Raw genomic sequence first — 14,982 nt, forward strand, 5'->3', positions numbered from 1 at the left:
CCGACTGGAAGGGGAATACCGCCAACTAGCTCTTGGTCACTACTGTCAACTCCTGGGCATTCTTGATGGGTATAACAGAGCGGTCGGTGCTAGCACTGAAGCGAAGGTAGGATGACGAAGGAATGAAACTAATCTCTGAAGGGTCCAACGAAACCTCGCGGTCTCTCTTACATACGTACAAGTACGCATCGAAATTCTGCTTTCGGTATCCGGATCGGAGTGCAGATTTCAGTCAAATTCGTGGCGCGTGAGGGAAGATACGGCCCTTCTACGGGTTCTCGGCTGCAGCTTGCTCACAAGGCTTTGAAACACCCTTCAAAACCACAAGGGTGTTGACTGATGTAAATATCTATTCCATTCAGTTCACTCCGTCGGCGAGTAAAAGCATCTTGACTTACTTGGACATCCTAGCGATCAATGCAGATGGGCAGTTACCAGAACTCCAACAGATCAGTGAGAGACACCTACCCAGGGTGGGCCCTTCATCGCGGCTCAGGTCGGGAGCATCCGTCTTTGGCGGAGATCCACCCACATAAACACGGCAAGAGGAGTCCATCACTACCGCTGATGAGAGTCCCACAGCGCTGCAGCGCCCTCGTTAGGCTCGTACGGGATAGCACAGGCACTATCAGTGACGTTATCTCTGCGCAGTAAGATGAGATGCTCTTTTGGATTTTTGAGGAATTTTTGGTAAATCCATGTTGGCTTTGGTACACTTCTACCCGAATTCGTATGAATACTTCTGTAATCAGTGAGGAAACTTCTGAGCTCCGCTGAGGGAAGCGAACATAGTCTATGTTACATAGATCACGCATGCTATATGCTTTCTTTTGGTGGCTCTTTTGAATTTACTCCTCCAGTACCACTTGGGAAAGTTTCCCTGAGATGGTACGGATAATGAAGGAAATCTCGGCCCCCATGGTCCTGCAGGACAGGTCGGATGCCACCGTGCAGTTCTCGAGCTATCCTGGTTGCATCAGCAGTAAGAGCTTTTCGCGAAGGTTGGTGGGGCCTTGTTGTGGGATAGGTACAGACGACTGGGTGGTGCGACCATCGACGTGGTTGGTGACTTTTGAGACTACTACTAATATAATGCAACCTGGTCGGTTTGGAACACCTGAATTCACTCCAGACTTCATCAGAATAATGATAGTGGTGGCCTTAGCTCATGACACGAGCTCGTGGAAGGATATTATGGAGACGTGTGACCTTCCTAGTGGCACTTATAATTCACAGTGGATAGTTGTCGACTACCAAAAAGCGAAGGAAGCGGTTGATGACAAGTTGAACCAGCTTCCAGATGGAACTGTGTTGGTCATGGAAGGCGCTCCTGGAGCAGAGGAGAACGAATACGGAGTGTTCGAGTCGCGAGATATGTCCGATCATGTGAGTCAGAGCGGTCACTATGCGGGTTTCAATGAGGCTATGTTGCCAACGACGAGGCGGCACTTGGGATATGACAGTCCCTATCCCCAAGATGAGCGTTATGGTGTTTTCCAACAACTTGCACCGATGGTTCATAATGTTGCTACTATGTATTCGGTGATGCAATTTAACGAACCGGGAAATAGAGGAAGTATTGCGCCATTGAATGCTGAGGATGGCGGCGCTGATGTGAAGATCACCAACTTGGCTACGATGAAGGAGAAGGGCGGTACGTGGGCGTACAGCGGTCCGCCGCGGGTCGGCGGATATGAAGTCGATGCTAAAGCGAGAAGAGACGAGTATGTTCAGCAAGAGATGGCCTATTACTTCGAAGCTCCCCAGGCTAGGCCCAGTTGGGAGTTCCCACTAGTACTTTTCGTCGCCCAAGATCAGCGTATGTGTGTGTCGAAACGATGCCAACCAGATTTCGTGACGGACCCGAGGGAATTAAATGCGAGTAGCCCTAGGGTGTCCATGAGTATGAACGGTGATGATTGCCATTATCTTTGTGTGGAAGAGGAGTGAGCGCATTCCTGCCGACTCGGGAACATCATGTCACAGTAACATGACCTGAGCTGTCAATACGTCGCGTGTTGTGTTATATATTCGGGCTGCCACTCATGAAGCATCGCGAGATTAGAAATGCCGTAGTTAAGTGAATGACTATCGGTTCCGGGGAACTGAACAATGACAAGTAATCATGGGACGTTACTGTGCTGATCACAGTCTGCCCGTCACGAGAACCCACAGGGCGCACGCGACTGAACGATACTGTTGTGCCAGTGGCTAGACCATTGTGCCACGTTGTTTCCTTGCCTCCCAATTTTCGGTCCGAACACAATTGTCCCTCCGTGCTAAGGTGCTGCAAAGCTAGAGCTAGTTGTAGCTCATACGTAGTTCGTAATCATAGTTGTAACATAACATATCCTGATACGTTCTACTCTATTGTACGTCCGCTCTCGTACAAGGCTAGCTCTGCTCACTTGTTGTGTATTGAGTTCTATTATTAGGAGGTTACCATCTCTTCAGCTACTACAGCACGTCATGTGGCGTGAGGCACTGCGCAGAAACGAGATTTTAAGGATTCTTACGCTCTTTCTACTATCCCTAGCGACCTATCTCGCTCTAAATCTGGCATCGCGTTGGTAAATCTAATCCTAACACGAAAAGAAATTTGCACTTCTACTGTTTGAATCACAGCGCATGCGCCGAATCTAGATTGCCGTGTCGTATAGTTCCTGGGACGATGCTTTCCCTATCCATTCGGTATACCTTACCTGAGATCTGACTTGCCTTCGTTTGTTATACGTTGAATCTTATAATCGGCGTGCGCTAATGTTCCGAGACGGGACAGGTGAGACGAGACCCTGTAGTTGTAGGTTTTATGTTCGCTCGCCCAAATTAGGACCCTCCCCACAAGGGGCTCGCTGGATGTCTTCGAATCCCGGAAGGGTGGTTTGCACCGAGGCAACTCGAGATGCGCAAGGAGCTAATTCCGTATAACGGCTATATCTATCAAGTGCTCCGTTATAGTATAGGGGGAGTAGGACCCTGTACTCTGTAGAACCTCTACATCCCCACCCTCGGGCTTCCAACGTGTTGATATAGGTGGTTGTAGTGAGAGGAGCGTCGATTAGTACAGTACTAATAGTACTTCAGTCAATTGATCACCAACTTGTGGTAACTCAATATCTTGAGGAGACCAATACGCCGGTACAGGCTCATTTTCACGCGGAAAGGGTGGACTTGTTAATGGCGAATGAACGCATGCGCATAACGAATGTCGCAGCGCGACAGTCGCGCTTCACGCTCGCACAAAGACTCATTACGCAGGTGCAACAGTAAGAGTCTCGAAGGGAGTCGAACGGAGTCGATTTAGCCACGGTTTACCGCGAAGCAACCATATGGCTAGTACGAACTACAAGCTACTGGCCAATCGACCAGATAATATCCAGTTCACCTCATATAGAGGTGCTTGTGCGGACGTCTACCCATCCGATGTGCCTTCGTGCATTCGCGTGAGACTCACGCCATGAGTCATAGGCGAATACGAAGGCCGGGAGCCTGGAGAACTTTGGAGGTCTCTCCCTCTCGGGTGCATCATAGCGTGGTGTTATTTCGGCAGCGAGTTTCAAAGCATATTCCGATGACTATCCAGTGCCGTTGCAGGCACTGAATTGTCCTGCACGTAGCTACATCCATAGTCCGAGTGACACTCGGCGAATATTCTCACCAAATAATTGCTCGATAGTTTGGTCACTAGTAGCCTCAAGAGTATTTCTTACTCCTTCTATAATGAGATTGCTCACCTGCTTGCTGTCTGGCATCCTCTACTTGGAGGCAATGACGGCTCGTGCACTGGAGTCGAAGCCCCGTTCAATCTTCGCCAGACTCCGGAGTAATGTATTCAAACCCGCCATGAACCGCGACGTGGCCCCATCTGTGGTTATGGACGGAGAAACCTTGGATTATCGCTTATACCAGAAGGGTGACAAATTCGGCCTCATTTCGGACGTCGTAGCCGCTGACTGTCAGCTGCATCTTTGCTGGGTCGGAGTGGAACGCAAGACCAAGGTGAGGATTTCCCATTCGGTTATCGTGCGGAGTGGTGGATTGGTTAGCTTATACTCTCAGGAAGTCATCGCCGTGGTCGAAGTGGTTATTCCTGATAGAACTGCCACTAAGGAGATCACTGATGCGCTCAGAGCCAAGATGTGAGCGGGTTTCCAACCGGCTAGTGCACCCGTCTCCCGTCGATGGGCCCGACTGAATATTCGCGTTTAGGCCCGAACCAAGCAAGACGAAACCGAATGGAATAATCGGCCACATAATCGTTGTAGGATGCGAGTCCGGAAAGGTCCGTCAGTGACTGCTTGAATCGCAGGTGGAGGTCGCTAAATCTTACAAGAGGAAGCAAATTGGCACGAAGTTGATGACAAAGACCTTTGAAGATGTAGTTCAGCATCGAATTCCAAAATGAAAATCTCCAATGATGGTTAGTCTTTTGCTCCCACTCAGGTGAACGCGAAGTTTCCAAACTTGGCGGCTTTGTATCTCAAGGTTTTCAAGACAAATCTTCCCGCCATAGCTTTTTACGAGTCTTTAAGACTCGTCAAATTCCTAGGTAAGACTCATTTTGACCTGTGACGGCACCGATGCTGGTCATGTTCCGGCCTGTCGCGGACTGTCCGTGGGCAGAAAACAACCGACGCCGTCCCATGAGGGATATAGTTTTGTCGCAATCGCTTCATTATTCGGTTTGGCTGTCTGACAGTCATCGTCTCCGCCACACCATTCCCAACCTGTTGTCAGATGACGCATCCGCATTCTACTACGCTCGCTACTTCTAACAGATCTGCAAGCGGAGAAGGATTGCTGTATCTCAAGGATCTTATTTTGCTCAATGCTGATTGTGGCTCATTCTCGCATAGTGAACCGAAGTGGCATTGAGCTTCGATACCAGTTTCGTCCGCATTAAGTAAGCCAATACAGCAAAAACCGTTTTTGTAGTTCGATCGACTGTCGTGGTCTCGCTTATCGTGGTCTCTCTGGGCATCTGTATAACGCAGATTGCATTGGTTGTTATATCAGTCGCTTAGGTTCGTGATGTCATGGTCCATGACTCATGGAGACATCACCTGCGGGCCCTCGCCAAGTTATTTTTTTGCGAGTCGCATTCCCTCTATGGGAAGTCATTCAAGTTATGGATTTCGCTAAGGCACATTTTCCTGAACCACCCTATTAATTTTATGAGTGTAGCCCTTCGTCACGCTACCGAAATTATCGACGGTGTACTATTCCGAATAAGTTATGGCGCAAGGAGGAGTTGTGTTACTGAAAACCCACGAGAGGGGTTAAGTCTGAAGTCGACCGAAACCAAGCTCAAAGAAGTGAGCGATTCGAATGAGTCTCAACATGTTTGAAAATTACAGAATATTTCAGAATTGTTGGATCAGTCTCGAAACTGGGGCGTGTAAGTAATATAAATCGTTCACATAAAATCAGCTTATAAACATGTTGAAATGATGAGCCCCATAGAAACAGACCCGAGGGAATTGAACATCAGTAGCCCTAGAGAGTCCATGAATACGAACAAAGATGATTGTGCTTACTTCTGTCTAGAAAGGGCCGATTCGGGATCATCATATCACAGTAACATGACCTGGGCTATACAGAGAGAATCTCTGTAGTGGAAGCAGCACCGAACCTAAAGTGTTGAACCAATAACCGTAGACTGTTCGTTGACACTCATTCACGAAGATCAGATGGCGCTACTTTCAGGCTTACATCCTGTAGACGTTCTCTTACCGAGCGGCGCTCTTTCCACAAGTTGGTGTTATTTGAGCCGAATCATTAGAATTAGTTTCTGTGAGGTGATAGTCATAATACAACAGCGAGTCCAAGCGAATTATAGTGAGTTCCAGTAACTGTAGTCGTGCATTCTGCACAACTATGGAATCTAATCTATAGTTTTATGGTAGTTGATGATTTTATGAGGATGATTGTGTATAAAACCTCTAAATTCCGTTAGCCCCTTCAATGGTTAACAATAACTCACACTGGATCATCACTATTTCGACATGCATAACAAATGGCTAGTAGTGATCAAAAACCTGCAATGGTGAACTCTCAAGAGAGATTCCGCATATAGTATGCAACGGTCTTCTTTTCCACCTTGATCGTGGAACGGCCATTGATGGTCTTTTGCCGCCAAAGAAGTTACCATGAGCAAAACTTCCTGATATATCCTAGAAGATCCTTCGTGTTGTCTTTAAGAAGCCTTCTAGTATCTCCACAGTCTCCGTGGTCTCATGTTGCGAATCTCTTCAGCTCTCGTTCAGCTGCCCATCCTGTACATTCATAGAGATAGTGGGTTATGTCCACAACCACGTCTTCGTCACAGTTCGAGTAGTTCTCATTATCACCGAGAGCACGACACCGGCCATACCGCACTTTGGACAAATGGCCCGATGCAATAGCCATTGTACTCACTAAACTCGACGAGTATTCCGGTTGTCAATGAAATCGCTAATCTGCATTCATGTTGGCATGCTGGTTAGCCAAATGACGACATGGGTTGGATGATGGACAGTTACCACAAGCATTTATTAATCAAATATGTGAATTCGCACAACAATGAACAGTATACAGTAGTAGTGATGACACACAATTATCCCATCGTTCGGGGAAGTGTGGTATGAACAATTTCCTACAGCTGAACACAGTGGTTGTTAACCGGCTCACCGTTGCTACAACTCTGAGGTTGAATGCACAAGTCCAGATCTTGGTCGTATCTGACAACTTGTTGGAGACAGCCTTGGATGAGATATTGTTCCTGAAGAAAAACAGCAAGCTCATGGAAGCGAGTCGAAACGTCCAATAATGTGATACCGTGTGGGAAAATAAGAACGTCTTGAACTACATGTGCTGGTGATAATATGAAAATTCTGAGAAAATTTTGGGAAATTCTTATTGGTTTTTGTACATTTCTACCCGAATTCGTATGTAACCTTCTATAGTTAGTGAGGAAGCTCAATGAGCTCAACTGGGGAATGCGAATATATATTTCGATACGGCGGCGATTTGCGCCAGGAGTGGTAAGAACTATCATAAAAAATGCCATAATGAGAGAAACACTAGAAGCTACCGTGAGAAGGTCACCAGACCGCGTACTTTCTTGAGATGCTCCAAATCGGGCTTCTCCATGAACTTGAGACTCTTACAGAGCAGTTGACTACTCTTACCGCACCCTTTTAATGCTGCCAGCTCATTAAGGACATGACACGCGTTTATCACAGCCAGACGCTCGTGGGCTGAGTCGCCCAGTGAGATTACGCAGCGACGACGACTGAAAGTGGCAGTGAGTGAATAGCTGTTACGAAGGCTCTCACCCAGTTACGGGTGAGCTCGAGAAATGCTCAGAGATTGCTTGTTTGAACGACTGGTCTTTCCATTCAAAAGCCGATGCAAAGCCCTGAGAAAATACGCTTAAATTTTAGCTCGGCGAAGCTAGTGTGCGACCTGAGGCTCGTAAGTGGTCCGAGCTGAGATGTGGTGGATGTTGTTCAACGTGGGCAGTAGGGATGGGAGGAACTTAGCACAAGTGAGGGGAATCCAACCGGCCTCGGCGTTGGTAACTATTATCACTGTGCCTAGTACGGTAGTAGCATGATGACTGGTCGGTGATGGAGTTCCCACCGAATTCCAAGGCTGTCAGCAGAGTGTCTTTAACGAGGACAGCGTAGTCGTTTAATGCCGCCATTAACGCTGGCGGCGGGCTTGGGCCGTCTACTCGGAGACCCTATTCAACAATGTGGTGGGAGTTGAGACAGAGATGGTACTACTACTACTACTACTACTACCCATTGAACGGTGAGGTAACGGGTTGGGAAAATGGTATCATCCCAGTCGAAAATTATAAGAGTATCTTCTTTATTAACGTAATGACCATTGATAACATCAGATGAATCTTCCCTTGACGAGTCGCTACTAGAAGTAGTAGACGCTCCCGCCTCGGTAGAATCAAACGAGTTGTTACGCCGGCCCGTAAATCTGGTGAAAGTCGTAGACGAGCCCATGAGGACAGCAGAGGTGGTTCTCACATGCTCGTAGTAGCGTCGTGTCTTCGGACACCGTATTCGGTGGTGACCTCAGGAAAGGCTTTCTTACCAGCAAAAGGAATGGAAACGGTCGGAGAAGTGCCACCGGTCATTGGAGTTTCACCCTAGTGATATGAAAAACACTAGTAAAAAATATATCGCAAATATCGCGTTTTTCACCGAGTTTTACGCCACTTCACGTGAAACGGGTGAAGCTCCATTCAACGGTTGCTAATGCCGCAAGAACAAACGCCTCTCGCTGATAAGTCTACCAATCGGGCTTTAAATTGAATGTTTCCTGTTTTACAAGGAAACATAATGCAAGTCGCCTGGAGTTTAAGAGCAACTTTAAAAGTACTCAACTCATTTCACAACGTTAAGGAGTAACTTGAAGAGTTACTCGGGTATACTTTAGAAGTACTCAGAGGCCTTACTTGAGCTCATTCTGTGTTGTTATTATTATATTCATATATTTATCATTACATATAATTATATTAACATATATTATAATTCATTCCATAATGGAATGAATTTCCATTAGTACTAATTTATTCATATACATTCCATATAATTATCATCATCATATTACAATCTTACTTACTCTGATACTTACTCTTAAGGCTGAGAGACCAATGAAACGTACTAAGAATTTTTCGAGTTTGTTAGTTTAAATTTCTAACCTTATCTTAAGGGGTTAATGAAAGAGGCCCATCTACTCCCAAAACTGCTCTGGTAATTTCGTGGCGCGTGACGTTTTTTCCCAATCTCGTGCAGACGTGCGTGACTTTTTTTCCTTCCCACCTTATGGTTTCCGCCTGTCCACTAGGCTTCGGTGGGGAGCCCGACTCTATCCAAGCCCCTTATAACGAAGGGGCGGCTAGGGAGGTAGTCTTCCCTATATTGTGATGAAATTGCACTTGTAACTTTCAGCTGAGCTCAGGAGTTTACATACGAATTTGGGTAGAAGTGTACAGAAACCAACAAAAATTTTCCATATTGTCACCAACACACGTAGTTGACCGTGTGAAGTTCACCCGCACTGTTTGAGAGCAACCCCCTCACTCTGTTCAGGTTCCTGAGGCTACTCCGTTGTCTAAGGAGCGAGTAACCTCCACTATACCTGGGGTGGATGGTGATATGTTCAAGTATCCTAGTGAGGAACAGTTTTATAGGACTGTTAAGAGGTAGGCTCCAGGGATGGTGACACGGTTGTAGTGTCACCATCACAGCTGTGTGTGGGGGGATATGCACATGTGTTGGTGACAATATGAATATACTAAGCAAATTCGCAGTGGTTTCTGTACATTTCTACTGTACACGAATTTCTATATAAATTCTATAACTGATGAGGAAGCTCTCGGACTTAGCTGAGGAAAGCGAACATATTTCAAGCTTGAGTATCTTCCCTAGTGTCACCACTACTGTTTTTGCTAGGAAAGGTCATGCTGTTGATGCTGCGGACATGCGTACTGTTGTGGCCATCCATAACGCCGTCAATGAGAGTAAGGGGCAGTGGGGTTCTTTTGAGGGAAACCTTCGTCACTGTGAAATGCAATATAACCAGTTATTGGAGTTTCACCCGTTTTACGTGAAGTGGCGTAATACTGTGTGAAAAACGCGATATTCAGTAGTCGTGCAATATGTTTTCCATTTCACGGGTGAAATTCTAATACAAGCATTTATATATGAAATTAATACACAGTCTATCGTATGATATTATCTTTAATACCGTACATCGCTCAATATGATTCCAAACTAAACACCAGGCGTAATAGCTGTGCTCAGGAGCATGGCATCAAATAAAGGAGGTAGAAGGTCGGCTCCATGGGAAAGAGTGTGCCAAAGAAGCACTACGGCTAGTCAAGTTCGTTGGTCGGCCAGGTAGTGAAGGGTGCTGGGGTAGAACCCGCGACCTTTGGAATGAAAGACCAGCTGCTCAACCAGGTGAGGTATCCCCGAAGTCGCGATTTATGCGCTTGTTTGGAGGCTGGGCTGAGCCGTTCGATCGTCATGATTGGTATATCGATCGCTGCGGCACTACTGTGAGGTGAGCCGTCCCCCAGTGTTGGAGGAATATATATTCGCTTTTCTCAATTATGAATTTCCTCACTAGTTGTAGGAGTTTATATACCAATTCGGGTAGAAGTGTACAGGGACCAAGATAGTTCCTCGAAAATTCCTCACAATTTTCATGCTGGAGTTTCACCCTAGTGATAAGTGAAAACATATTTTACCACTACTGCATAGCGCCGCGAATATCACGTTTTTCACCGAGTTTCACGCCACTTCACGTGAAACGGGTGAAACTCCATTGTTGCCCACACATGTAGTTGACCAGTGTGGGAAAATATGCACATATGTTGGTGACAATATGAAAATTCTGAGGAATTTTTTTGGGAAATTCTGGCTGATTCCTGTATATTTCTACCCTACTTAGCATATGAACTCCTATAATTAGTGAGGAAACTTCTGAGGCCAGCTGAGGGAAGCGATTACATATATAGCAACACTGCACTTGACCATGTGCATATTTTCCCACAAGGTACGTGGTAGACTTCTACGATGGGAAGCCGCCTGAAGAGACAGCTCATTTGCCTCTTTCCCAACAACCAGTATCGATTTTCGTTGATGCCAGACCCGCCATCTCATCGGTTGGCCACCTGTGGGATCGACTACGCCTCTGGAAAGGCTGGTCGTGATGTGTGTCATGAGTTTCTGCAACGTTTTTGTGGGGTTGGGGGAGCCGGGATAGGGAGGCTAGTCTTGAACGCAGTGTGGGAGGGAAAATATGCATATGGTCAACCACATATGTTGGTGACAATATGGAAATTTCTGAGGAAATTTTGGGAAATTTCTCGTTGGTTTCTGTACACTTTTACTCGAATTCGTGTCTGAGTTTGCATCATTAGTGAGGAAACTCCTGAGCTCAGCTGAGGAAAGCAAATATATCAAGACTGTTGTTTGAACAGATTTAGGCATCCCTAGTGGTTGCTTTTTGTTGCTGTTGTTGGTCGCGCCCCTCCGCATTGCTGGTAGTAATACCACCGAACCGTTCTGAAAGCAAATCGTCACTAAAATCCGTCCTACTGCTGTCCCCGTGTTAAATCCCAGTAAGCGTAGACGCACAGTGAAGACTGCCGCAGATCACCAGAGCAAGAAAGAGGAATCTACAAATCTGACAACTACTACACGAGACAGGTAATGGGTGGGTCAACCAGTGTGGGGGGAAAATATGCGCATGGTCGCCCACATATGTTGGTGACAATATGGAAATTGTGAGGGAATTTTTGGAAATTCTTGGTGATTTCTGTATATTTCTACCCTTGTTTGTCTATGAACTCCTATAGTTAGTGAGGAAACTCTTTTAGGATCAGCTGAGGAAAGCGATTATATATATTACGACACTGTGTGTAGGTGAAATTTGTGGAAATTTTGAGGAATTTTTCATTGGTTTCTTTACATTTTTACCCGTATGTAAACTTGTATAATTAGTGAGGAAACTTCTGGACTCAGCTGAGAATAGCGAACATAAATTCCATCAACACTGAGCTGGAGGTCGCGGGTTCGAATCCCAGGGCGGGCATTTCTGTCAGTGCACCGGTGGCGATGCTGCATGGTCAATCGTTGGCTACAACTCCGCCCAGTGGATGTCATCACGAACTAGCTTTCTCGGAGGACACCGGTAATAGGGTCCATATTGGGCCTGTTCTGAATCTTTTTTGTGGGGCTCATTATGAATCTTTCAGATGCTGATTCGTGCTCCGACGATTGCGGCTGGATCGCCTGGTACTGTAGCCTAAAGGTAGTTATTGTAATAAGGATGATGTTATTAGTAATTTGTATATAAAATAATACAATTTAATCATTGGAGTTTCTTCTGTTTCACATGAAGTGGCGTAATACCCGATATTCGCGGCGCTATGCAGTAGTTGTGAAATATGTTTTTCACCAGTGTTTTTCATATCACTAGGGTGAAACTCCAGTGATATTTTATATTGATATTTCAATGATTAGATAGTACCATGGTTGGTGTTTATAAGCACTCTTCAGGGACACGAAATGTTCGCTGAAGTCGACGAGGATTACATCAGAGACGCTTTCAACCTGTATGGTTTACGTGCTAAAGTCCAGGTAGCGCTTCGCTCCTCTCATTTTTCACATTTTCATTGGCCTTAGTTCTACGATCATGCGCTGGAGATGATACTGAGTGATGAACGACCCGATGAAGAAGACCTCGCTGATAATGTAAGTCGGTGAGGCAGCATGCGGGGAGATACAATGGAGTTTCACCCGTTTTACGTGAAGTGGCGTAAAACTCTGTGAAAAACGCGCTATTCTCGGTATGCAGTAGTCGTGATTTTCCTAACTAGTGTTTTTCATATCACTAGCGTGAAACTCCAATATGTAAATAAATATTTTTCTTCTCGGGCAGCCCTTTTTTCAAAAAGCAGATAGTCAGTCTAGGAGTATTAAATGCTTAAAAACGATGAAGTAATTGATCGTAATTGTGATAAATACTAAGTGGAGTTTCACCCGTTTTACGTGAAGTGGTGAAAAACGCGATATTTGCGATACGAAGTGAATTTAATACATTTCGCGAATTACACCAGTCCGATTACCCCATCTGGCATGAAACCGGAGTAGATGAGAATAGGCGCTCAACCCAACTGGGTAGGCCTTGAGAGCAGCTTATCCAATTCTTCATATACTCAACAGTGTTCCACATGAATAATACATGAACCGGTTCATGCGAGATGTGCATGAAGATACTCATACAAATATATAACGTGCGCAACCAGGGAGGGAGATCCTCCGAAAAACTCGCAGCATTTCACATGTTTTACGCGTAATTCACTACTCGCATGTGTTTTGGCGCGAAGTGAAAGGTGAAATATGCTTTTCACTAGTGTTTTCTTCATATCACGAGGGAAACTCTAATATAAACAATATATTCATGTTATTAGTATCTGCGTATTTTAGCAGTTTTTGCTCTGCAGGATTTTCTGGAAATTTACAGGGAAGCGGTTGACCTGTATGGTTTGATACACGCGCGGTATTGCCTTACTCCTAGAGGCTTATCTGTGGTGAAGGAGAAATATCTGCGAGGTAAGAAGAGTAGTGCTGGAATATATGTTTGGTTTTTTTTCAGCTGAGGAATTTCCGCAAGACATTATTAAAATTCACAAACGACTTGGGGAAGAAGTGTACAAAAACCAACAATGGACTTGCACCCGTTTTACGTGAAGTGGCGTAAAACTCGGTGAAAAACGCGATGTTCGCGGTGATATGCAGTAGTCGTGAAATATGTTTCTCACTGGTGTTTTTCATATCACTAGGGTGAAACTCCAACAAGACCATGTGCATATTATCCTACACTGTAGAAGAGATCGTGTATACTATTTCGGTGCTATTTTCAGGGGATTACGGTACGTGTCCGCGCGTCTATTGCAACGGCCAGCATGTGCTGCCAACCGGAAGGGTGGGGGAGGAGCTGAGGGTTGAACCTGTGAAGGTAGGTCAATTTCGTGGCGCGCGGTAATTTTCATGCTGCTTCAGCTGTACTGTCCTAAATGCGAGCAGCTATACGTCCCTCGGCAGAAGCATGCTCACCTCGATGGTGCTTATTTTGGAGCATCTCTACCTAGTCTGTTCTTCCAGGTGAGAGCCTCAGTTACTGCCAAGATTAGAATCCGGAGGGAAATCCCGTTCATAACGTTGAAAAAAATCATAGTCGAATTCTGGCGGGTGCATACAGTGCGTGCCAATATGATATGCAAATGTGGAGAATGTCTGTTTTCTATTTGAAGGTTGATGATAGTGAACAACTCGTCGCTATCATAGTCTCGAAAGGTTACTTCTATCACATCACATGTTCATAGCAATATTAACAGCGTATATGCGATATACTTTTGGATCGATTCTCATTAATCTCCTAAAATGAAGCCTTATTTCACATTTGCATATCAAATTTACACGCATTTTTGAATTCCTCCTGAGATTCTCTGACCAGTATTATCTGCTGTCAGACCTTGCCGAAGTTGATCCCAGCAGAAGTGCCTGCATACTTTGAGCCACGTGTGTTCGGTTTCAAAGTACACAATAGACCGTAAGTTCATCCCCCAGCCGAGCTTATTGATAGTTAGTTGTTTCCCTGTAGATCAGTAGTGTTGAAGAAACTCCAAAGTGACGTCTCCAAGGGCGCCTCATATATCGACTTTCAAGGGTATAGCAACGCGGCAGGTCAGCGAGGCGTACCATGGTGTGGGGTCGATGTTGCTTTAGTAGGCCCGTACCCTTTCCCAACAGATCCGGCTGATGACCATCTATTGAGCGAAGAAGATTCACAATAGAATACTCAAGCAACGTCGCATTGTCTGTCTCATTGGGCTTGTCAGTATCATCTTGCCCTTGTGTTCCTCATTAACACGGTCAATATCCCCCTCTTTGACGTAGCAACATCGCTATCGTTGTATTCGGTAACTCGCATGATCTTGATAGTATCCAATACTACGTCATCAATCACAGCAAAGTATGGACTATGACGAGACTGCATCGAGAGTATCCCCTTTTCCCGTATGCCCTTTCGACTCTAATACTGCATTCATCTTGTGCAAAGTTCCGCAGTCACACTGGAGTCTCTCGGCGCTGGCAGGTGGTCACTCTGAGTTCTACGCGGAATACATTTTTTGTTTCGGACGAAGCACATCCGCACCGTGTGGATCTATGGCGAGGTAGACGATACTCCGGTTCATCGCAGCCTAGATGTCCCAAGAAGACTTATCCTTCATGGATTAATCCACGAGGCACCTTCTGTTAGTGATTTGCCCATTAAGATAACACTACACTGGATATAATTGCGGGACGATGCCTTACAATGTCGGATTATACTTAGCCGTCGAGGACTATCTTCATCATAAGCTTAGCTAAGGGATTTCTTCAGCCCAGAGACATATTGTGT

At 45.6% G+C, this 14,982-nt stretch overlaps 4 protein-coding genes across 4 annotated transcripts in view; 3 read left to right on the forward strand and 1 right to left on the reverse strand.

Moving 5' to 3' along the window:
* Positions 1-1,092: 1,092 nt before the first annotated feature.
* Positions 1,093-1,950, forward strand: Pmar_PMAR024657 (hypothetical protein; the record flags this gene model as incomplete). The annotated part of the gene is made up of 1 exon (XM_002764455.1): positions 1,093-1,950. The coding sequence occupies one exon, from the start codon at positions 1,093-1,095 to the stop codon at positions 1,948-1,950; it is 858 nt and encodes a 285-aa protein (XP_002764501.1).
* Positions 1,951-3,720: 1,770 nt separating this feature from the next.
* Positions 3,721-4,143, forward strand: Pmar_PMAR024658 (hypothetical protein; the record flags this gene model as incomplete). The annotated part of the gene is made up of 2 exons (XM_002764456.1): positions 3,721-3,999; positions 4,060-4,143. The coding sequence occupies 2 exons, from the start codon at positions 3,721-3,723 to the stop codon at positions 4,141-4,143; spliced, it is 363 nt and encodes a 120-aa protein (XP_002764502.1).
* Positions 4,144-6,054: 1,911 nt separating this feature from the next.
* Pmar_PMAR024659 (apicomplexan-conserved protein, putative) lies at positions 6,055-8,137 on the reverse strand (the record flags this gene model as incomplete). Its single annotated transcript, XM_002764457.1, has 8 exons — positions 6,055-6,126; positions 6,670-6,760; positions 7,073-7,273; positions 7,317-7,399; positions 7,447-7,577; positions 7,624-7,726; positions 7,788-7,977; positions 8,028-8,137. The coding sequence occupies 8 exons, from the start codon at positions 8,135-8,137 to the stop codon at positions 6,055-6,057; spliced, it is 981 nt and encodes a 326-aa protein (XP_002764503.1).
* Positions 8,138-8,828: 691 nt separating this feature from the next.
* Pmar_PMAR024660 (casein kinase ii beta chain, putative) overlaps positions 8,829-14,982 on the forward strand; it is a gene marked incomplete at its 5' end in the record, with an annotated part of 7,855 nt that continues 1,701 nt past the window's right edge. The window contains 16 exons of the mRNA XM_002764458.1: positions 8,829-8,909; positions 9,096-9,208; positions 9,459-9,526; positions 9,810-9,905; positions 9,969-10,071; positions 10,567-10,686; positions 11,145-11,222; positions 11,618-11,706; positions 11,771-11,826; positions 12,075-12,155; positions 12,201-12,269; positions 13,022-13,130; positions 13,442-13,536; positions 13,581-13,682; positions 14,051-14,130; positions 14,182-14,305. Of these exons, the coding sequence (XP_002764504.1) occupies positions 8,829-8,909; positions 9,096-9,208; positions 9,459-9,526; positions 9,810-9,905; positions 9,969-10,071; positions 10,567-10,686; positions 11,145-11,222; positions 11,618-11,706; positions 11,771-11,826; positions 12,075-12,155; positions 12,201-12,269; positions 13,022-13,130; positions 13,442-13,536; positions 13,581-13,682; positions 14,051-14,130; positions 14,182-14,305 (1,464 nt within the window). The remainder of the gene's footprint in view (positions 8,910-9,095; positions 9,209-9,458; positions 9,527-9,809; positions 9,906-9,968; positions 10,072-10,566; positions 10,687-11,144; positions 11,223-11,617; positions 11,707-11,770; positions 11,827-12,074; positions 12,156-12,200; positions 12,270-13,021; positions 13,131-13,441; positions 13,537-13,580; positions 13,683-14,050; positions 14,131-14,181; positions 14,306-14,982) is intronic.

Source organism: Perkinsus marinus, assembly GCF_000006405.1.
Source record: "Perkinsus marinus ATCC 50983 genomic scaffold scf_1104296977064, whole genome shotgun sequence".
Taxonomy (NCBI): Eukaryota; Perkinsozoa; order Perkinsida; family Perkinsidae; genus Perkinsus; species Perkinsus marinus.